Source organism: Aspergillus stella-maris (genome assembly GCF_047715825.1).
Source record: "Aspergillus stella-maris strain CBS 113639 unplaced genomic scaffold BDV14scaffold_12, whole genome shotgun sequence".
Lineage (NCBI taxonomy): Eukaryota > Fungi > Ascomycota > Eurotiomycetes > Eurotiales > Aspergillaceae > Aspergillus > Aspergillus stella-maris.
The window spans coordinates 117,678-138,778 of record NW_027396806.1 but is presented as its reverse complement, the minus strand read 5'-3'; the positions used below and the strand labels follow the sequence as shown (position 1 = coordinate 138,778).

The window sequence follows — 21,101 nt, the reverse complement described above, 5'->3', positions numbered from 1 at the left end:
CATTTCCAGTTACAATTCCAGTGCCCGTCAGTAAGTCGTTGAGTATCCGTATGTAAAATAAATACAATCAACGTAAGAACCAGAAAACAATCTTCTAGAGGCCATAGATAGATACAACACCCAAAATTAGTCACCGTATGATCCCAATAATGACTCCGGGGATGAGGTTCACAGGGAAATTCCGATCGACATCCTACCCTTGCTTAATTACCTAGTATCTGGAGATGGGGATGGGATTGGCTTTGGGGTCCGTTTCTTTATTCTTCCTACAGTACTTACCTATGCTGTCTCTAATCCCAATTCTAAACTAAAGGCATAGGAAGGGCAGGCGCAGAACATAAACGGAAATTACTGTCGATCATGATCACCGCTATCGAGTATCAACTATTATGTCGGAAGTGAAAGAGAAAGATAAAGACAAAGATAAAGCCAGGAACAGCCGTTCAGCGCCGCTTCAGTACCCATTACAGAGTACAGGGTACAGACCTCGTACAGACAATACACCCGACAGTATCCCTCAAACCCGGAATTGGATAGAAGAGGGGAATTAATGATCTGCAGGGGTATATCTAATAATCGAACCCAATCTAGGGAAGAACGAAACGTGGCCGGCATGGATATTGGATGCGTGGCACAATTGGGACTTAGAAGTTCCAAAAAAATGGTTGCCAGGTCTACGTATGCAGTTCGCTGTGGTAGGTGGTGTGGTCGCACTGCCCTGACTCGAATTACTTGGGTCTCGAGGTCGGGGCCGAGGGCCGAACCATGGTTGGAACCAAATCCCAACAAGGGGTCTTTACAGACAGGCTCTAAAGCAGTCAGTTTCTTATTGGAAGGTTTGCTTCTTCCGTGCGAGTCGAGTCAGATGGTGATCATTTGCAGTGTAGTGCTGCAGAGCGTAGATAGTCTATGCGGCTAGAGTTAAACAATGAAATGTTGTTGGATATGTCTTTGTTCTAGATAGCTGCAGGACTCCTGGTTACGCCAGCGCTATAATACAGGTTCACCACAAAGATAACAAAAGAAAACAGGGGAAAGCCAAGAGGGTGCGCTCGGACTCCTTAGTCAGACCATTCGCTCCTCCATGCAGATATAATATAGTGTAAGGAAATGAAATTAATGGGTATACAGTCATGCGCGTCGTAGATATACAATGCTTTTTATGCGAACATTATATCGGAAAAGATAGACAAGAAATGAAAGATACAGTCACTATCATCGGTAGGCTGGGGCAAATGTAGACTCTGGATCCCAGTCGCGCCCATTGTTGTTTGGTGAAATTGGCGGTCGCGGGCCAGAGAAGCTCATGGATGGCCGGACGTATCGCGCGTCTCGACCGTAGTGGTTATTCAAATCCGGACTCATTGTTCGAGCGGTGTATGCTGGGCTAGGCGAGCGCACGTACGACTCTTTGTACGGTTCCACGTAGGGCTCGGGCGTCTTGTATGATGGGATACCGCTGCTAGAAAGCATCTCGTAGCTGTTGCTGCGGTTTTTGCGGGCGTCGGCGGACACGAATTCAAATTGGGCGTTCTCTCGTCGACGGAAGAGCAGGTCCCACCAGCCGACAAACATCGAGGGGCGTGCGAAGAGGACGAAATTCCAGAATCCGACCATAGTCAAGAGAATGAGTAATGCTAGCAGCATTGCCCGCTTTGGACCAAATTGTTCGGCTTCGTCGAAGCATTTGGTCTTGTCGCCCCTTGCAACCACTAAACATGCAACCCATGGCAGTGCTTTCTCGAGGTTTTCCGGCGTCATGTTGAGCTGGTTGTCTGTTTTGATGAAAATGCAGGCGAAAACGAGGACGTTTGCGAGGATGACCAGCACCAGGCAGTTGCTTCGCCATTGCAGTTTGAGGATCTTGCGGACTCGACGGTATGCTTGGCGAGCAGTCAACGTGGTAGAGCTGGCTGTGTATGACGGAATGTTGGAGCTGTTGGTAGTAGAGGCAGTGTCGTAGAGCGATTTGATGTAGATGTGCATGCAGTATCCCATAGTTGTGAACTGCATAATCAAAGACGCGCCTGAAAACGCGATTATAGGAATCCAATAGTCCTCCAGACTTTTGTTGATGTTAATATGGCAGACTTCTCCAAACCGGAACGATACTCCTGTCAGGACAAGCATAATGGAAGTTCCGATGACTGGTATCCCCAGACCGCTGATGAACGCTCCCCACATGAACTTCGGGCCGAGGACCACTTCCCAGCAAACCTGAAGGTGAAAGGCGATGGTGCGAATCAAACTAAAGGCCACGACCACCCATCCGCCGAAAAGAAGCATTGCGCCTGTGAATGCGCATGACACACTCGAGTGCATATCCCGAGGGGTGATTTCATTGTAGCATTGTTCGGGCTTGGTGCCGAGGGGAATTATGAATGCGATTTGCATACAGCAGATGCCGAGGGTGAAGCAGATACTCAGGTAATGGCGGTGAGTTCGCTTTGCTGGTAATACCGCATACGATATGAGAAGGAAGATGCAGAGAGGTAAGACGGCGACGGAGACCCAGCTTGCGATTCTTGTTTGCTCCTGGATGTCTACATTGGCGTTAGTAGAAGTAGTAGAAGACCTTTGAAGTACATACCGTCTCCATACATCCACGAGGCTTGTGGACATGGAAGGCAGCACGAGATATTGCCTGCCCTTGTAGGCGTCACTTGACAGAATCGTCCATCGACAACTAGATCGCATTAGACGGGCACAGTTGAGTAAGGAGGGAAACGTACATCCGCCTTCCGTATCGAAGAGCGATTCCTGAAGGTATGGGGCCGGACAGCCACCATTCAAGGTGGCATTAGACATGTTGCGAGTAACAGTATAGACTTTATTGGAATGGAGCGAGTGCGGCCGATGCGACGCGAGACGTGTTAGTCATGTCCTGGGGAAATAGCGATGTTGACGGAATCCAGGTTCGAGACCTCGCAGCAGAGGCTCGCAGCCGTGCACAGCTGCAATGAGGCACAAAAGGCGATGTTATAATCAGGTTATTGCATGCAAGGGCGAAAGGGACGGAAAAGAGGCATGGGCACGAGGGGAGGGGCGAGCCATGGCCAGATATAGAACGCACTGGTCCATGAGAAATAGAGATTTCCGTGGGACGAATGGGCAAGGTAGAGGCCCGTTCACGCACAGGACGGACGATGCAGCTGATTGGATTCAGGACAGAGAATAGAACCCTCGAGACAACGGCGGAGACACACTTGGCACCAGGGGGGGGGAGTGATAGGTGGGGTGGGAGAGAGGCACAGACAGTGGGAAAGTGGTAGGAGTAGAGTTCCAATGGCCGGAGAGAACCGAAGTGTATCAAGATCAGCTCCACCGTGCCTGGCTGTCACACGTACCGTACCGTACCAGTCTTACCGGTAACTTTCCCATCTCTCCTCCACCTGCAGCTCGCTTCCTCTTCTCTCACTCAACTGGTCGACTCGCTCCATCCAGCCCATTTCGCTACAAAAGAGGCTCGCTGTCAATTACTCTCCACGATTTACTTCCGCGATCGATTTAGCCCCCGTCTTGTCATTTCTTAACCATCTTTCCTTTTGACGGGCAGTCTGCTGCTGGCATGCGGACACTAAGGATCTGAACACCCTTTACCAGAACACCGGAAATACCTCAACCATGCCTCATAACTGTGTCTGCTATTGCTCCGCGAATCCGTTCTCCAAGTCCCAAGCACTCGAGTAAGTCGACCCCGACAGGCCCAGCTCTCGTTACCCGCTGCTGACAAGGATTCGCGGCTCCGTCAGGCCATCCACCCCTCCACTCGCCTCCGGCTAGACCACGAACAGTATCAAGGCCCGGCCTAGCGTCTGAGCCATGCTGTGCTCGACGTGCTGATTGAAGCTGTCGCCCGCATAAACTTCGGCCGCCTCCCTCACTACAGCCAGTCGGACTGCAAGCTACTGCAACCTTGCCCCTGGTGCCTTTTGGCGACTCAGCGCACGAGGCGACTGGCGCATGGCAGCGTCTGTCAGCTCGACTCGTGTGACGGTACAGCGAATGACAGCCGTGGTCCATCGGGGATTTTCTACCCTTACCCTCATTCTTAATTGTTCTTATTCTCATTTGCCTCATTCTGGTGTCCTGGCCTAGTAGTACAAAGCCATGGTACATCATTCAACTAACAGACATTCTGAAGCAGCTTGATCCACTGTGAGGCGTCCTAGCCCTACTCCTGCGTTTCCTCCACCGACTCGGCGGGTCGATGTCGGCACGGCTACGCCATCCTCCAGTTTCCACGTACAGACTGCCGATGATCGCTTCAGCTTTTGGCGAGTTTTCGACTGTTAAGGTTTCACTTCGGCTTGCGAATCCTAATTCTAGATCTTCAGCATGAGCTGCCGTCGGATCCTTGTACGTCAGTAACAGTGTCGACTCTGTAGAGCTATTATCGTGGAGCTCATTCAAATGCAGTCATCATCATGCATTATGCAAGAGCCGCAGATGTGCTCAATACAACTAAATCCAAATGGGGTATTCTGCACGCGTGCTCCATCCACGTTCCGTACCTTTGATGGCGAACAGACAACCATGGAACGACACGGTAGAGATAGGGTTCCCGGAAGCGGTTCAGAGGTTCCAAGGACCGTTGCTCCAAATTCCAATTATCGAGCCTGCGCTTTGCCGCGATTCAGTATTTACTGTCGGAATTCGTATCTCGGCTCTTCTCGAAGTTTAGAAGTACGCCGATCACTGCTGGTCCAAATGTTTCACCTGTCCAAAATCGCAACCATGGTTCTGAAACGCCTACAGCTTCTGCTCTGGGAAGTGACAGATGAAGGCAACCATTCTTCTGGTCTTCTCGCTGGCTGACATTTTGCTTAGTAGTCTACATTGTATCTCACCGTAATCAAGCCAGCATACAAAGGATTACTTCCGCCTCCAATACCGTACTCTGTATACGACAAGGCTGGTTTCCCACACGTGGGGATCTATTTCAGGCACCTACTAAAACGACCGGCCGCCACGCAATTAAATCCCACGCGCAGGATTGACCCAAGACCGAACAGTGGATATCGTGATGGCACAAATTTCGCCGCAATCACAAATGGCGCTATCGCTATCGAATTCCATATTAGCCTGAGTTCGCGTTTACCCCGAACGCAATCTAAATAGTGTAACGCTCGAGAACCTGCGATAGCAGCCACAATATATTTTATGCAACGCGACTATCGATGGTTCGCGGCCCAGAGTATATTCTCATTCCTCGTTCATAACCACGTCCATGCTTTGCAGTAAGCGCGACATTTGGTAAGCTCGATGAGCATTCAGTCCATTATCATGGTCATCCCTATATCGAGGGATTACCGACATATTCGCCGAAGTTTGAGCGACTTCCGGGGTAGATTTGCTTTTCTTTGTTGATGTTGATGCAGAACTTGCATTGACAATCGGACCCAGCGACAATCCCAGTGCTCCGATTGTACAACAATGCGAACAAAACAGGTATTTCAGATCGGAACATGCGGCGCTGCCGTCTTTGAAAGTCGCGACGCCAATACCAGAGATCTAAGTTCTATCAAAAATCGCTCAATGAGGCTGTGGCATCGGAGCTACCGAAGAGTGGCGCGGAGAGTGCATTTGATTGCCTGGTATGAATCTATGACTCGACAAAAGCTTGGAGCAGATCATTCCTCCTTTGTTTACTACATTATCGCTGCGCATGAACCATCGACCAACAGAAGGGTCCCAACAAACACGATCGACCAGGATTCCTGATTGCTGCTTTGTAACGTTGAACGGAGCATGGTGAGCCCCGTACAGGGCCCCAAGAACATGGATCATCGCCAAAGAAAGCAACAAACCTTCCAAAAAACACAGTTTAATGACTCAACAAACGAGAGATGAGAAAGATACCCTTGGCCTCGCGCAGAATTTCTACAAGTCAAGAACTGATCGCCAAATTACCGCATCGACTGGCTAGCACATCAACCCTAACCAAGTCACACCCCCAACCAAGATCTCATCTCATTTCATCTCATCTCACCTCACCTCATCATCGCCATAGATAGCGAGCGAGGCGTTTTCTCGTCGATCCTCCGCATTATCCCTCGCTCTCAGCGCCAGTCTACCTATCCACTCTGTATGGCTCTCGCATAAGCGCGGTCGGCAAGATCACATCTCACACGGACCAATCGGACCGTGCTGCTCGGGCCCGGACGTGACCGTGAGACCTGTTGGTTCTGCAGGCAAGCCGAATCAGCGCCACCATAGGCCCAGCTCTCTAGGTATCCGTCGTTAACGTGACCGCAGCTCGTGGGACTCGTCAGCTTTGCTTTTTTTTGATGCGAGAATGAGTCCCGATTGGACTGTGCCCAACTGCTCATTGCTCGAATGGGTTCTCTCCTGCGCCGCTGCGCCGCTCAGCGCGGGATGAGGTGAAGATTTGATACCGCTGCATGCAGCATATTATTGCTAGATGAGATATCAACGGTCGAGTGGGCCTGTTTTGCATCTGTCTTTACAAGACGATACTTGTACATTATGTCCAGCCTTTGAGCGCTGAGTATGAGGTCTTTTATCCCTTCCATGGTCGGGTCTATTTGCCGTATTTCGCATGCAGGCAATTGGGGACATTAAGTGGTTTGTTGATGTATACAAACTCGCGCTCACCCTGACTGGGCTTCCTGGGCGTATCTACTGCCTGCCCTATTGACGGCTGTACAGAGTACCTCAGCGACATGCGTGCATGAGCCCAGAGCCAGGTTCTTCTCGCTCTATCTCTCGCTCGTCACTACTTGCCCGGCTCAACCTTCTCATCATCGGTGATCGACCCAACTCGAGGGCTGAGACCGTCGTCGCAGTCATCAACATTCAACAACTCTTGCTTAGACCCCTTGATGATCAGATCAGAACAATCCAGACCAGCGCCATTGAGCACCCAGCCCTGCAAGGTTCAACCATGGATTCCCTTATCAATTTCCAAACAGCCCCTAACTGCGCATCGTCATCAGCAATCACGCCCCTTTGCAAGTCTGCAAGCCATGCCGGCTAATCACCTCGTCACGCATAAAGACCAGGAATATGCCGTCTTCGATCTGCAAGTGCAAACCCGACTTACCTTCTCAAGACATACTGCGTATTTCGACGAGAACGACAAGGATCCAATGTCTGAATTCCAAATCACCTCCCTGTTCGATCTCCGCAGTGTGCACTCTGCAGTTCGCAGCGCACAGGTATATACTTCCCCGCATACGTACACGCAAGGACGCAAAAACCAAGTCCAGTTCGAGATCCAAGATCGGATAGCAATTAGTAAGGGTACCCTTTTCCTCCTCCGGACTCCGGAGACAAGGCTGCATGGAGGTGGGGATAGAAGAGTGAGCTGTTCATGCGCTTCCTTGCAGGTGGCGAGGTTCGTCTGGGGCTTGGGCCTGGTAACCTGGATGCCCTGGGTAACTGGGGAGGTAAGGCGGGCGGTGTGCTTGATTGTGACTTGCACCTGCATTGAGCTTTTCCTTCGCTGGATACTGGACTAAGATGGCTTTGGTTGGGGAGGTTGTCCAGCTCATCGTGTTTAATTCTACAGCGCAGCTCAGGGTTGGACCTGGGACATCGACCGCTTGTTCGGCATCGTGCGTGCTGTATTCATTGGTAGGTTCTTCTACGGACAGACACATCAAGCGAGAGCTGTCTAGGTTGAGCTCCAAGCTGCCAGGATGCCTTGAGCAGGCCTGTGATCTACAACTACGCCGTACATGGACAAGCTATCGCCGAGCAACCCGACAATCAGGATGCGCAGTGCGATCCCGGTAGTCTGGTTGCGCACACCACATCCCAGCAGCAAGGGGCCTAGTCCTTGTCAAGTCTCCAGCAGGTATTTCCAATCCACCCAGTAGATCTATCAAGCGTACGAAATGAAGCAAGGTTGATCGGTGCAATTGAGAATTATTGTAATGAGTCCATGACATTGGTATTGACATTGCTATCTTTTATCTGCAACTAATCGTCCGACTCATTGGTCCCGCGACAAAAGTCCGACGGCGTCCGAGATTGACAAGTTCTAGTCTAGATACCTGATCTCGAGGCAAGTTAGCTTTGCTTCAACAACAGCAGGAAAACAAACAAGCAGTTAAACGACGATTTCAGAAGTCCATTTAGATCATCGGGCTCAACCCGAAAGTCTCGCCCTGACATAAGAGGTACCAGAAATAAAAAATAAAAAGGTGATGTTTCATCATTGAAGCGTCGAGGGAAAGGTGGAATGTTGAGGGAGCTTACCTATGGCTTTACTGCTGTGAGCAAGATGCGATGAGTTCAAGAGCGACATTTGCTCTTTCCATGAACACGTAATTCTGGTCGTCGTGTGAAGATTTGTGATGCAACAGAAATTTCTGAGGTGCTGGCAGGATAGCTTTCAGCCAAGCTCACCAGCACCGCAGAAAAAAAATATCAACTAGCGCCAACTGCTAGCTCCGCTAAGCGAGAGCCCCTCACGTGACCCACAACTCTTTCTTCACGTGATCTCAATTCCCCACAGCGAAATCACCACCAAATTTGCATCTCCAATCTTGCTCTTCTTCTTCGACCGACAGCCACCGACAACACAACCGTCCACGACCGACAAACCTCACCACCACCAATCCAACAAAATGGGTCGTCTTCACTCCAAGGGCAAGGGTATCGCCTCCTCGGCTCTCCCCTACTCTCGCACCCCCGCTCCCTGGGTCAAGATCACTCCCGACCAGGTTGTCGACCACATCTGCAAGCTCGCCCGTAAGGGTGCTTCTCCCTCCCAGATTGGTGTTGTCCTCCGTGATTCCCACGGTGTTGCTCAGGTTAAGACTGTTACTGGTACGTTAACCTAGACAAATCAATGGATAGATTGGTTGGAGAGCGCGAACTAACGAAACGCAGGTAACAAGATCCTCCGTATCTTGAAGTCTAGCGGTACGATATTCCCACTACCTTATCCTTCCTTCGAAATCCAGCGTAGACAGTGCGCTGCGGGTTGATAGAACGACGGATGATCGCGAGGAGGAATCGCATTGCGTTGCACTGCATTGCACATGGGAATTTTTTTCCACCTCGCGAAAATCTCGACTTTCGCCACCAGCGCACCGGCGTAGACAAAACACCACACAAAAGCCACCCAGCGCTTGCATCGCAACGCTGCGGTAAAGCCTCTGCTTGGTCATTGACTGACAGAGTGACATCCAGGCCTTGCCCCCGAGATCCCCGAGGACCTGTACCACCTCATCAAGAAGGTTCGTCACATTTCCCCTTCTCCCCTCCTGAATTCGGTTTTTTCCGGGCGCAGTTAATTAACGTGGGTAAAGGCCGTCGCCGTCCGCAAGCACCTCGAGCGCAACCGCAAGGACAAGGACAGCAAGTTCCGCCTCATTCTCATCGAGTCCCGTATCCACCGTCTGTCTCGCTACTACAAGACCGTCGGTGTTCTCCCTCCTACCTGGAAGTACGAGAGCGCTACTGCTTCTACCCTTGTTGCTTAAGCGTGTCGTTTTCGTTACGTTACGATTGCGTTTGCTGTGCTGCATGTGGAGAGGTGTGTTGGCTTGGGATGCGCCGTTCCGTTCAAAATTTGCTCTTCTGACCTGGGGTGTTCCGAAATGGATGTCTTGGGGCAGTGGAGAAACGGTTTATCCTGTTTATGGTGATTGGTGCTGTTAGATATGATGCTAGCGGGCTTGTCGCATGAGTCAATGAGATAAAATAAAAAGTTCATACCCTCTTACCATTCTTTTGCTCCGGTATCCAGCGTTGCCAAACTGTAGTAGTATTCGTTCTTTTTCGTAGATACTTCGTATGTTCAGTTTCTCGTATATCCAATCCACCGCCTGTCATAGATGCGCAGTTATATATATACAAACCTATATCCCCCAGCCATATATACATGCCACCATACAAGTATCCAAATCAAACCCTCCTAACCTCCTTAGCAACAGCATTGCAAAGTTCAACCTTGACCCCCGCCCCCAAAAGAACATGGATCCAAAGCCTTTGCGTATCACTAAGTCTATCCTTCTCACTCTTAACCTCCACAAACCTAACCTCCTTGCGTTCCAAACTCCAAAGGAAGAGATCCGGCACACCACCGCCCCTAGCGGCATACTCCTCCGCCATAATCTTGCAAATCGCCGCTAACGCATCGCCACTGAAGCAAGACGCTATTTCCAACAGGTCCGACAGCGGGAACGACCAGTCTAGTCCTATGCAGCAGGGTTGGGATGCCGAGTATTGGTCGTGGATTGAGGAGATGAGGGAGGCGGCTGAGCCGTTTGTTATGCTTACGAGCCGGTGGTTTATTTCGGAGAGGCGGGAGGGGTAGAAGGCGTCTGTGTGTAGGTCTAATGGGCAGGTTTGGAAACTGGTTTGGAAGACGTTGGGGATGTATGTGAAGAGGATGTCGTAGAAGAGGTAGGCGAACTAGATCTACTATTAGTAAGTAGCCCCGGATAGGGCAGATTGGCTTGCTTACCAGTGTTCGTAGAATACCACCCTCGGAATGATATCCCTTCCAGCCCTGATGCCTGTACCAGCTTAGACACATGGCTTCGACGCGGCATTCCTCGCCGTCTTCTAGTTCGTCGATCCAGATTGTTGGACCGCTGCGTCTGGGCGTGTACATGTCATCGTTGTTATTGCTGTTGCTGTTAACAGGGACAGGGGCAGGTGTTCGAGATGGTGAGTCCTCCTTTATAACCTGTATACCTTCAATCGTTCGCTCTTCTGGTTTAGCCAGCCTGACGTGTCCGAAATCATGCTGCTCTCGTTTAACGACTTTCAGAGCTTTCTCGAGCTTCTGAATCCTCTTCTGGAGATCGTAGTGATAAATAAGATGGCAGGATGGGTCTTCAAGGCCCTCCTCGCATGTACGCAGAGCGATCCGTCGCCAATGTTTCTTTTGCGCTTCTTCGTTACGCCCTTCCGAAGGTGTAAGATTGTACATATAATGCTCTTCCAGCAGCGCTTTGCGCTGATACCATGCACCACGACGAGCAGGATGGAATAGTCGTTGGGCAAGCAGTTCTGTTAATAGTCGGTGCTCCTCTTTGTACTCCTTGAACCGACCGAGGGGGTGAAGGCCCTTATGTAGGATCCTGGTGTATACCCAGGCTGGCGAGAAACGGCGGAGGTATGCGCCTTCGCCGCATTCGTATATTGTATCTTCTTTCTGCTGTTCTTGTTCGAGGAGGGACCGCCAACGCGGATAGGCTTTGTATGCGAGGTCTTTGATCTCTTCTAGTCGTTCCCTTGTTGGTGTCCCGCTGAATTCGAGAAAGTTGTCGATGCGAAACTGTGTTCGTAAAGCTGACTCAAACTCCAAGAGAATCTCTCGCGACAGGAATATGGAGCTTGAACGGCAAACGACATACTCGGGAAAATTCCTGCGGGATATCTTTGCGAGGATGATAGTCGTGAGTGATTTTTCAGTCCATTCAGTAGACCGGTAAAATACCAGATGAACTCGCTCAAAAAGTGCATACGGCCCGGCTGCAAGTCGTATACAGTCTCCTGTATAATCCAAGATCTTCTTGACGAATTGCTCCTCTCGATTTGTGTTTGAGGCGTTGTTCCAGCCCAGCCCCGTTTGCTTTTGGCTTGATTTGTGCAAGGCAGCGATAAGCTCCTGCTTGCTCTTCCCTTGGACCTTCGTTTCTTTCGCTAGGATCTTCAACTCATCGAGGAGTAGCAGTGAGGACGCTTCTTCCACGGTGGTGATCTGATCAATGGTATCCGCAAAGCAGAACTCCCCACCCAAGTCTAGATCCGTCGACAGAGCATCCGATGTATCCTCATCTGAGTCTCCGAATGTTGATAAAGCCCTCGGCTTCTGCAAATCAGCAACTACAACTGGCACATCAGCGATATCTGAGTAATACCCGAGTCTATCAACCCGATGCCAAGCAGAAGTCTTACGGAGGAAGAGGCGGACGTATCTAACACAGCCAGTCAATCGACCACCATCCCCAAGAGAATCCATTAGAGTAAACTCACAAGTACTGCGACTCATAGGACAAACCCTTCCAATGCCCAAACACCTCCTTCTCAAACTCACTAAACAAATGCGCTTCCTCATCCAGCACTGTATGCAACGCAAGGTTGAAGGCATCGACGTAGATAGAGCTCTTTCCCTTCCGCCATTTGCCGTCGCGCATCCGCTCCTGAAGAGAAAGTTCCTTGTCTTCTTCATCCTTCCCTTTCTGCGAGGACTCATATTCTTCTATTGCTTGTTCGTCCGTTGCCATTGTTGGCAGGGCAGATTCCAGATCTGTCTGGCTGCTTGGTGGTGGAGCTCCATCATCCTTTAATGGTCCGTCATCGCCAACGATGAGTGGTATAGGTTGTTCTTGTTCTGTCTTGAATCCTGGACTCTCGTCTAAGGCAGATGGGGGGTCTTCGGAGGCTTTCGTGCTCTCTTGTCGAGTCTTGGGTTGAGGTGTTGCAACAGGAGGCGAGAGTTTCCGGCGCTTCACTGGGGCACGTTTTATATCCCAGTAGTCCAGGAGGGACATATTGTCAGAAGAAAGGGCGGCTGGATGGGCGGATTCGAGGAGGTCATCGGTGGGCACGCATTATCGATATATATCTTTGACAGACATCCAAGACATTTGCACCAAAAAATCATAATCTCGTAAAAATCATTTGAACAATATAGACGAAAACTGTAGATCTATGGGTAGATTCAATACCCAGAACTTCAAAACCCCCGATATTCGCCCCCGTCGTCTCCATCAACGACAAAACTCAACGGGAAGCGATGCGAAAGCACGTGTCAGCGAGACACGAAGTCACGTGCGCCATTAAAGCGTGCATGAGGGGGAAGATCCCAATCACCTTCTGACGTCGCTTGCAGGCGATAAGCATTCTATCTCTTTTTCATTCTATATACACCTTTTATACAGATTATCGCAGATTTATAGAGCAATTACAGCAGTCATGGCAGACAGCACAGCAGTAAGTCGCTAATGTACCCGCTCATACTTGCAGTACATTGATACAATACACTACCTACTTACTCTCCGCCAACCTCTCCGCCCGCGCAATAAGAAAATACTGCCAGTGTTATTTTGACTTTCCCTTCATTTAATTGACTTCACCATCTCTTCTCTTCCTCTGGGTTCCTCTTCCGCCCTTCTATTGCTTCTTTCTTCCACGCAATCCAGATCACTCACCTTATTCTAACCCTCAATTGCCCCAGGCAACCCTCCAACCCCAACGCGACAACCAAATCCCGGACCCCTACGCCAATCCAACAGACGCAATCCCACAACCCTTCGCGCCCTCACCACTACCAGCCCGATCACCGCACCCACTATCACAAGACTCTCCCGCGCCAGCACCAACAGCAACAACAATGGCCCACGATCTAACAACACCAAGCCAACAACCCACCGGCGCAGCAAATACACCAACACCCGGACCAGCAGCCGCCGGAACATCGCTGAACAACGTCACGGCCGCCGCAAGCGCAGGCGCGAACCCCGTTCGACCCGGCGGTGCGCCAGCACGCGTATATATGAATGAGAAGATTGTGCCGTATTTGCTTGAGGGGATGAAGAGTGTTACGAGGGAGCAGTATGCATACCTTATTCCTCCTGTTTTGGATTCTGGGCAATTTGCTAATGGTACCGTTTAGGCCTGCGAATCCGCTGCGTGTTTTGGGGGAGTATCTTATTCAGAAGAGTAATGAGGTTGAGGGGCAGTCGGGGAGAGCGCCGGAATAGAGCGCTTGGGTTGAGTGGGAAGGAAGGAGGATTTTCTAGCTTCGGTTACCAGGATAAAGGGATTGGGCCTCTGCTGGTACAGAGGGAACGAATGCGGCTTTCCGGTCGACGGGCTGAGGATGCCTTGCTTATCTGCGTCTCTGGCCCGGTGAATGCATCGTACTCGCGCACGGCTTTTGCTGCGGAGACCTGGTGTTCCACACTCTACCTATGCTCGAGCACCATCTGACCGCCGCTACGTCGGGATCATGTCCAATCACGACCTTGAAGAGGACTACATCGGGACTACTATGGGCACGCAGAGGCATAGGAAAAACACGGCTGCTGCACTCAGTAGAGTCGCACGCCGGTGAAGATCTGATATTACTGGGGTGTATGGTAGTATCACTAATAGAGGACTGCTCGTTGAGCTCAAAACCAGAGGGTATCAATGCGAGATCATGCAGAATAAGCACAAGTTAATGCAACCGCTAGGAGCGATAGTCAGCGCAGCGCAGTAATAGCTCATAAGGTGCGACATTGCCAGCAGCAACAACCAGGCTGGTCGTAGCGATTGGTGAACCTGGCCGAATTGTGAACTAGGCAAAGGATGGACAGCTTCAAGCGCTAGCACGACCGTAAGCAGATCAGAAATGGTTGCAAGACCAAGAAAGCACTAAAAGGACGGCTTAATGGCCAGGGCTCGGCGCAACACCGTCAGATAACCGGAGAGATTAGCCGGTGCCTAGACACGGATTAGCAACACATTGCAGCCTACCTTTTCGACACCCATCTCTGAAGTTGGATGTGCAGTGAAAGTGTCAATAAGCACTGATGCAAGTTCTGATGTCGATTACGTTGAGCCTGTTTGAATCATCCTCGACATCTATGGCGAAAGTGACTGTCGCTGGCTGGCTGGTACTACAGGCACAAACAACGGTATGGCGGACTGGCGAGTGACGGCCGAACTCCATGTCGTGTGCTTGTTTGAGATTGAGAGAGTGTGATGTGAGGACGAAAGTGGCATGCATGTGGAGGCCTGAAGACAATTTAAAATGTGTTTCCTGGCCGAATACAATCGAGTCGTTACGTAGAAAATGTTGTATAAGACGATAGCAAAGGCGAACAGCTGACTAGCGAGATAACGACCAATTTCCGGTAGAGCTGAAAGAGCTGAAAATGTAGAAGTGCTGACCCATCTGACAATCCGCGGAATTACAACGTTAATAGAAAATCCTGCACTTCCCTCGCCATAGATTCCGGTGTATCGAGCGAAATAACATAAGAAACATCTGCCCGCGACTGATGGGTGTCGACCTGATTTCGTGTCTTGTCCCAGGTCCCAGCTGCAGAGTCGGAAACTGTCGAATGGCCGCTAAGCTGACGTTCCGGGCCCGCTCAACAGGATACGTAAATTCGAAGACGACTTTTTTTCCGTAGTAAACAACATAAATGACGCCCAAGCGTTGATCCGTTTGAGATGTAGCCCAATCGAATAATGCCATCCGAGGAAATGGAAAAGATTTCATACCGAGGAACATAAAGAGGAAGGGTGAAAGGGGTACAGCATTAATGACAAGGAGGAAGTTTGAAGGGGGGAAATATCAAAAGGTTAAACATAGGAAAGAGCTCGAATCGTATGCGATCCTGCCTAGGTGGAAAGGCGTTGGCTGGATATGTTGGCGAGTAATCGACCTACCTTCCGGCGTACCGATCTTCGCCACGGGGCTCGTAAGAACGGCCAGCGTAAGGATCGCGAGAAGGAGCACCATGGCCATAACTGGGAGGGTTAGCATCACGGTCATAGTAGCCACGGCGTTCGTCACCCCGACGATCATCGCGGCGTTCATCACGACCGTACCGTTCCTCACGGCCGCCGGAGGCATAGCGGTCTGCTCCACCGCGGTATCCACCACCACCACCACCACCACCACTACTACCGCCACCACTACCGCCACCAGGACCACCTGCGTAGTCGTCACGATATTCACGGCGCGGGTAGTCGCGGTATTCACGGCCGCCGTAGTCGCGGCGGTCGCTGTAAGAGTCGTAGCGGCCATAGCGGTAGTCATCGCCACCACGGCGCCAGCTGCCGCCGTAGCCGCCACGGCGGTCATCGTAGCGGTCACCACGGCCACCTCGGCGACCACCACCACCGAATTCTAATATTGGATTAGTCAGAGCTACTTGTAAGGGTGAATGAAGCGAACTTACCGCGCTTGGGAGGTCCGAAGTATTTGCCAGGAGTAGGGGTTCTAGGACGGCTGCGACGAGCCTTCTCAATGCTCAAAGTGCGGCCCTCAATAACTTCACCTTGCAAGCCCTCCTTGGCGGCATCGGCCTGCTCAGCAGTAACCATATTGACGAAGCCAAAACCACGAGACTCCTTGGTGTGAGGGTCGAGCATGATAGAGCAGTTGTCAACATCGCCGTACTTCTCGAAGAGACGCGAGATGTCAGATTCAGTGAGACGCGGGTGAATGCCAGTAACGAAGAGGTTGGAGCCGGAGTTGACAGCACCCTCCTCGTCATCAAGCTGCTTGCGGGGGTCGACGGGGCCACTTATAATAACTGTCAGCACGACATTCACCTGGCATTCTAACTTGGGTAAGGGTTTATCAACAAGCGACATACCGCTCATCAAGACGACCGTTGGGGGAACGGCTGCGAGCGCGGTCAGCGCGCGGCTCATCACGGGGAGATGCGCTGCGATCGCGGGCGAAACGCGGCTCGTCTAGCGAAAAGAAGTGTTAGTCGTAGTCCGGAGCGATCCGATACTAGTCGAGAAGTGACCAAGGCGCACATACCGTCGTAGCGACTGTTCTCGTGGTCGTATTCGGCAGACATTGTGAGTATTTTTTTATGGGAATGAGAGATGAGAAGCTGAGCGTCGACAGAGGTTAGACACCGAGATAACACGGAAGGAGCGCGCGTAACACAGCGCGGCGACGTTTGGGGTCAGGCGCAGAAACTTCCGCCACAAGCACTGGGAGCAAATACCTCAAAGTCGAAGGTCCAGGAGCAACAGAGATGGAAAGTACTGGGTTGCTGCTGGGGATGAAAGAAGAAAAGTTGGAGAAAAGAAAAAGAAGAAGAGGGAAAAGGAAGGGAGATGGAGGAAGGGATGGGTGAGAGTGATGATGAAAGGGAGGAGGAATAATAATCGGATCCGGGCAAAGAGAAGGTCGACACCTGAGGCACAAAGGCGGTGACAGCTGCAGTTCGCAGTGCGCAGAGTCCAGAACATCGCGGCTCTTGTATCATTGGTGCCAGGAAAGTAAGGCTGCCAAGTCGCCGGGTGACGGGGTTCAAAGATCAACGCGATAAAAATACTACGAAGAGTACAAAGGTCTTTCATTGAATAAGTATTGCAGTCCTTCAGAGAGCTTCCATCAATAGCCACGTAAATTCTATCACTAAAAAGATCCTAAAAGCTGAATGTCCGAAGCCCAACACCATAACCTTGTAGAATGTACTCAACATGCAAGTGGTAAATGGAAACATGAAACCGTAGGTAATAAGCAAGCATTACTTGAAGCCACGCCAACGTCGCCGAGTTTGATGCACCTTTACCCCCTGCTCCGCACCTGAGCTGTTCCGTATGCCGTTGGTGGAAGCACCGGTACCGGCACCAACACCACCAGCGCTCTCTTCCAGCTCATCATCGTCCACGAGATCGTTCAATTCCTCTTCATCCAATTCGCTTAACTCTTCGCTAAGTCCGCGCATGACCTCCCGGCCTGTCCACCTCTCCTCATGGATCGTGGTGCCCACAGGATCAAACGGCTGCATATACCATTGGATGCCTCCCTGGGATAAAAAGTGATGCTGATCACCATGAAGAGGTGGTGGCGATAATGGCACCTTTGGGTCATCATTGATTTGATCTGGAGCAGCTAGGATTCCTGCTTCTTGTTCGCCAGCCGCTTCAAATGCCTCGGGCGCTTGAGTTTCATCTGCAGGATGTGCAGGTGTAGAGGCAGCGTCGGTCGTGGCCGGGACTTCGCCTGCGTTGTCAACATCCATAGCAGGTTCCTCGGTCTCCTGGTGTTCCAACTGCTCAGTAGTCTGTACTGTATCTGCTTCGGGAACGGCCGACTCTGTTGTGTTGTCTGGAGCATCGCTTTTGACTTCTTTGCTGGTGGTAGAATCAGGATCCACGTCCATTTTATCGGTTTCGTCTCCAGAAGGTCCAGGCTTGTCATCGGTTTCGTCATCCGCCCGTTCTCCAGAGTCAATTTCGGAACCTCTTCCTGATAAGACACTATCGCCGAGCATGACATCTAGATCCTTGAGTTCCTGCTCGAAGGGCTGGCGGTTCAACTCGCTTTCCTTGCGGATGGCATCCTCCAGCGCGGGTTGAATAGCCTTGATAATCCGCTTCGCCATCTTTCTCTTCTCTCGCTGCTCTAAGCTCAGTTCGGGAGCACGCCCGCTGATCTGCATCTGAAGCTCAGCGGTATCTCCAGCTGGCTGGACGCCGATTTCCGAAGTGAAAACACTGGCTAGATGAGCGGAAAAAGATGAGACGGACGGATAGTAACGTTGCTCCAGCTTTGTGCGAATCGCAAAAAGACCGAGTCTGAAAATACCCTTGCTGTCAAGACTAGAACTGGGTTAGCAATGTATCAGAGTTGGGAGCCAGGTATGCTTACACTTGAGCCTTTTCGAAAATGGGCCACAGCAAAGGGAATATCGGAAAGTAAACATTGTCCACAATGCTTCGAAGCATTTCCGCGTCCTTAAGCTTCTCCCTCTCGCGATTCCTAGCCTCATCGCAAAGCTGTTTCAGTTGACCCAGGTCATGGAACAACCGTTCTCCAAATTCGATACGTCGCTGGAGTCGCTTGCCGCCGGTTGGGCCCATAGCAGAGTAGTCGCGCCGAGTCATTTCCATTGAAGAGAATGTTTCTAGTTGCAACTGTAGTCGCTTGAGGAGGGCTGCGCCTCGTCTAGCCTCGCGCTTGAGGGTCCAGTATTTACAAGCATCTTCTGCATACTGCTTTCTGGCCCGAACAGTGAAGCGTGATAGGGAAGAGATGACAGAGTTTAGAAGAACTTGTGGAATGACTGGAGCGCCGGATGGCAATTTCCAAATCGTTCGGGGAGCGTTGGGCCGCTTCCGCTTATTGCCTCCGACAGTGAGAGTGATGCGGGGAGTATGAGTCCGGTGTCCGTCTTCATCATCGTCATGGTGACCAAGAGGATGGGCTGGTTCCAGTGACAGGGCCGCAGCTTGACTGTCTCCCCAGCGCCGGCCTTGCATGGTATCACGGTAAAACTGGATAGCTTCAGCTGTCGCGGCGTCGGTGCCATGTTCGCGACGCCATTCCGGTGGCACATGCTTATCACAGAAAGCTTTGAGAAGGTGAGAATCGGTCACTGCTAGGTTTCCATGACCGGACTTCATTTTCAAGTAAAGCTGGGCTCTCCGCGCACATGTAACATGGAAAGCTACGAAACAATTCTTGTTGCTGCATTGAATTGATGCGCCCATGCGTTGACGGCAAATGTAGCAATTCAGCTTCCAACGGCTCCTGGGCACCTTTTCGATATCCGTGATGGGTTCCATAAGGGAAGGGTTGCCGATAGAGACTTCAGGAATCCAGATGGCGCAGAGAAGATGTGACCATTTCGAAGTAGTCGTCTGCTTGAATGCGCCCTCTGTGTTTGGACAGAAGATGCAGTTCGGTGATCCTCTTCCTATAAGCTGGCATTTGCGGCATAGCCATTGACCCTCAGGGATGAAAGGCACACCATAACACTCTTGGTGCACTGCAAGATCACACCCATCGCAGAAGACAATTGCATTCGCGTTTTCGCAATCACCGTCATCGCAAATAGCACACTTGGTATCTTGATCTTCCCCAGACCCTGTAGTCTCGCCATTGACGGCGGCCGCCGAGCTCGACCGAGGGCGATGTGTTTGCGGGGGTTTCGGATTTGGTTTCGGGATGCGCTTCTCGAGGCTGTGCCATTCCTTTTCGATCTTGGTCATGGTAATTTCGAAGACAGCCGGTTTAATCGGTTCGTATTGGTCTTCTCGCCGCTTCGCATTATAGTCCTCTAGCCACTTCTCATCCTGCTCGTCCATGTCATACTCCACCCGACCCGTGAGCGGGTTGACCTCGCCCTCGCCAGGAACCTGGTTCCCAATATCCTCGTCCTCCTGAGCGCCCTCTGGCATCCGAATCAGACGGCGGTCGTGACGGAGAAACAAGTCGCTTTCCTGGTACCCGACAGCAGCCATAGTCCGGTCTACATAGTTCTGCTGGCCGACACCGGGCTGATCATAGAAAGTAAAGGGGTCTTTCAGTCGGAACGAGGGTTTCGGCAAAGTCAGCTTCTCGCGAGGATTTGGGCCGGGCGGAGGCACGACTTTGGGCTGCGGAGTGAACACGCCGAGCGATTGCAGTATAGCTTCGGGGCGGCGCGGGGGTCGCCCTGGTCTTCGCTTAGGTGTTTGTACGCTGCCATTCGCATGCGCGCGGATCAACTCAGCTACCGGGTCGTTCTCATTGCCCTTCTCAAGACCGTTCGGAGACAAAACATTCGCGAGATGTGCGGGCGGAGGCGCGCGATCCACCTCCGTGGAGGAGAACACCGCGAAGTGGGCATCAATGTCCAGGTCCGGATGGAACTCCTCCCATCCCCGCTCTTCTCTAGGTTTATATCCATCACCCTGTTGTAAAGCCAGCGCAGCCGCCGTCGATGACCCAAATCTCCCCCGTGTCTGACTCTTCTCCCTTCGTAGACGTGTAGACGGGGGTGTGGTTGGAGCGTGAACCGGAGGTAGCGGCGGAGGCAAAAGTTGTTGCGCAGACGATTCCGACTCTTTCATCTGCTGTCGGGTTCGAGAAATGGACGAATTCCTCCGCTTCATGGGGCTCGACTTGGGTGGTTTGGGTTTCGGCTTCGGCTTCGGCTGCTTTGGTGTTTCCCTAACCTCGATTTCAATGTACCTTCCCCCACCGCCTGGACCACCCGGAACGTATTTCCGCTTCTTAATAGGAGGGCCTTCGACGACTGGAGCTTCTGAGTTTCCGGAATCTTGGAGAGGAGTCTTCGAGCCGTTCTTCAGCGGTCCGCCGCCAGGGGAGCGGTGTTTTGGAGATGAATAAGGCGCCATTTTGAAGGGAGTGTGGTTCGCGTCAGGATCTATGCGGTAATGGTAATATCAAGGACGGTAGGTAAATCACTTAGTGAAGGAAGGTGTTATGAAGCAGCCACTGCTTATCTGGGACCCGCTCAATATGGTGAATAACAACTCAAGACACGACCCAGGTTCCAGGCAAAGCCGATCATGGCTGGATGAACACAGTGAATGGTGAGCGCCAGTCACTGTTGACGGCAGAGTCACGAAAAGCGACACGCGACAGGTGCAATTTGAAGCTGTCGTTGGATTAGACTGCACGGCGTGTAGGAGGC

The 21,101-nt window shown here is 51.4% G+C and overlaps 8 protein-coding genes across 8 annotated transcripts; 4 read left to right on the top strand and 4 right to left on the bottom strand.

Moving 5' to 3' along the window:
• Positions 1-231: 231 nt before the first annotated feature.
• BDV14DRAFT_168974 (uncharacterized protein) lies at positions 232-553 on the top strand (the record flags this gene model as incomplete). The annotated part of the gene is made up of 1 exon (XM_073767954.1): positions 232-553. Exon 1 carries the CDS (start codon positions 390-392, stop codon positions 549-551), a length of 162 nt encoding a protein of 53 aa, XP_073630623.1. The 5' UTR covers positions 232-389.
• A 313-nt stretch (positions 554-866) lies between these two features.
• gprM lies at positions 867-3,138 on the bottom strand. Its single transcript, XM_073767953.1, has 3 exons — positions 2,733-3,138; positions 2,591-2,686; positions 867-2,543 (listed from the first exon to the last, which is right to left on the bottom strand). Exons 1-3 carry the CDS (start codon positions 2,806-2,808, stop codon positions 1,216-1,218), a joined length of 1,500 nt encoding a protein of 499 aa, XP_073630622.1. The 5' UTR covers positions 2,809-3,138; the 3' UTR covers positions 867-1,215.
• Positions 3,139-6,699: 3,561 nt separating this feature from the next.
• On the top strand, positions 6,700-7,801 carry BDV14DRAFT_168971 (uncharacterized protein). Its single transcript, XM_073767952.1, has one exon. It carries the CDS (start codon positions 6,846-6,848, stop codon positions 7,482-7,484), a length of 639 nt encoding a protein of 212 aa, XP_073630621.1. The 5' UTR covers positions 6,700-6,845; the 3' UTR covers positions 7,485-7,801.
• Positions 7,802-8,597: 796 nt separating this feature from the next.
• Positions 8,598-9,458, top strand: BDV14DRAFT_197671 (40S ribosomal protein uS15; the record flags this gene model as incomplete). Its single annotated transcript, XM_073772739.1, has 4 exons — positions 8,598-8,799; positions 8,863-8,895; positions 9,166-9,212; positions 9,285-9,458. The coding sequence occupies 4 exons, from the start codon at positions 8,598-8,600 to the stop codon at positions 9,456-9,458; spliced, it is 456 nt and encodes a 151-aa protein (XP_073630620.1).
• Positions 9,459-9,735: 277 nt separating this feature from the next.
• On the bottom strand, positions 9,736-12,698 carry BDV14DRAFT_20794 (fanconi-associated nuclease 1). The gene is made up of 3 exons (XM_073775279.1): positions 11,965-12,698; positions 10,445-11,906; positions 9,736-10,392 (listed from the first exon to the last, which is right to left on the bottom strand). Exons 1-3 carry the CDS (start codon positions 12,480-12,482, stop codon positions 9,883-9,885), a joined length of 2,490 nt encoding a protein of 829 aa, XP_073630619.1. The 5' UTR covers positions 12,483-12,698; the 3' UTR covers positions 9,736-9,882.
• Positions 12,699-12,906: 208 nt separating this feature from the next.
• On the top strand, positions 12,907-13,694 carry BDV14DRAFT_197669 (uncharacterized protein; the record flags this gene model as incomplete). Its single annotated transcript, XM_073772738.1, has 3 exons — positions 12,907-12,924; positions 13,169-13,545; positions 13,607-13,694. 3 exons carry the CDS (start codon positions 12,907-12,909, stop codon positions 13,692-13,694), a joined length of 483 nt encoding a protein of 160 aa, XP_073630618.1.
• Positions 13,695-15,570: 1,876 nt separating this feature from the next.
• On the bottom strand, positions 15,571-16,808 carry BDV14DRAFT_20763 (RNA recognition motif domain-containing protein). Its single transcript, XM_073775180.1, has 4 exons — positions 16,674-16,808; positions 16,481-16,556; positions 16,308-16,407; positions 15,571-16,234 (listed from the first exon to the last, which is right to left on the bottom strand). The coding sequence occupies exons 2-4, from the start codon at positions 16,518-16,520 to the stop codon at positions 15,847-15,849; spliced, it is 528 nt and encodes a 175-aa protein (XP_073630617.1). The 5' UTR covers positions 16,521-16,556; positions 16,674-16,808; the 3' UTR covers positions 15,571-15,846.
• A 216-nt stretch (positions 16,809-17,024) lies between these two features.
• BDV14DRAFT_20734 (putative PHD finger domain protein) lies at positions 17,025-21,072 on the bottom strand. Its single transcript, XM_073775117.1, has 2 exons — positions 18,329-21,072; positions 17,025-18,279 (listed from the first exon to the last, which is right to left on the bottom strand). Exons 1-2 carry the CDS (start codon positions 20,800-20,802, stop codon positions 17,202-17,204), a joined length of 3,552 nt encoding a protein of 1,183 aa, XP_073630616.1. The 5' UTR covers positions 20,803-21,072; the 3' UTR covers positions 17,025-17,201.
• Between the last annotated feature and the right edge of the window lie 29 nt (positions 21,073-21,101).

Bases quoted from the DNA above. Each gene is read 5' to 3' on its own strand.
- gprM (XM_073767953.1), bottom strand. From the start codon at position 2,808: ATGTCTAATGCCACCTTGAATGGTGGCTGTCCGGCCCCATACCTTCAG. The intron at 2,687-2,732 runs GTACGTTTCCCT...AATGCGATCTAG, and splicing joins CTTCGATACGGAAGGCGGAT to TTGTCGATGGACGATTCTGT. The intron at 2,544-2,590 runs GTATGTACTTCA...ACGCCAATGTAG, and splicing joins CTCGTGGATGTATGGAGACG to ACATCCAGGAGCAAACAAGA.
- BDV14DRAFT_168971 (XM_073767952.1), top strand. From the start codon at position 6,846: ATGATCAGATCAGAACAATCCAGACCAGCGCCATTGAGCACCCAGCCC.
- BDV14DRAFT_20794 (XM_073775279.1), bottom strand. From the start codon at position 12,482: ATGTCCCTCCTGGACTACTGGGATATAAAACGTGCCCCAGTGAAGCGC. The intron at 11,907-11,964 runs GTGAGTTTACTC...TGGCTGTGTTAG, and splicing joins TCCTATGAGTCGCAGTACTT to ATACGTCCGCCTCTTCCTCC. The intron at 10,393-10,444 runs GTAAGCAAGCCA...TAGTAGATCTAG, and splicing joins GTGGTATTCTACGAACACTG to TTCGCCTACCTCTTCTACGA.
- BDV14DRAFT_20763 (XM_073775180.1), bottom strand. From the start codon at position 16,520: ATGTCTGCCGAATACGACCACGAGAACAGTCGCTACGACG. The intron at 16,408-16,480 runs GTATGTGCGCCT...TCTTTTCGCTAG, and splicing joins CGAGAACAGTCGCTACGACG to ACGAGCCGCGTTTCGCCCGC. The intron at 16,235-16,307 runs GTATGTCGCTTG...AGTTATTATAAG, and splicing joins AACGGTCGTCTTGATGAGCG to TGGCCCCGTCGACCCCCGCA.
- BDV14DRAFT_20734 (XM_073775117.1), bottom strand. From the start codon at position 20,802: ATGGCGCCTTATTCATCTCCAAAACACCGCTCCCCTGGCGGCGGACCG. The intron at 18,280-18,328 runs GTAAGCATACCT...ACCCAGTTCTAG, and splicing joins ATTTTCGAAAAGGCTCAAGT to TCTTGACAGCAAGGGTATTT.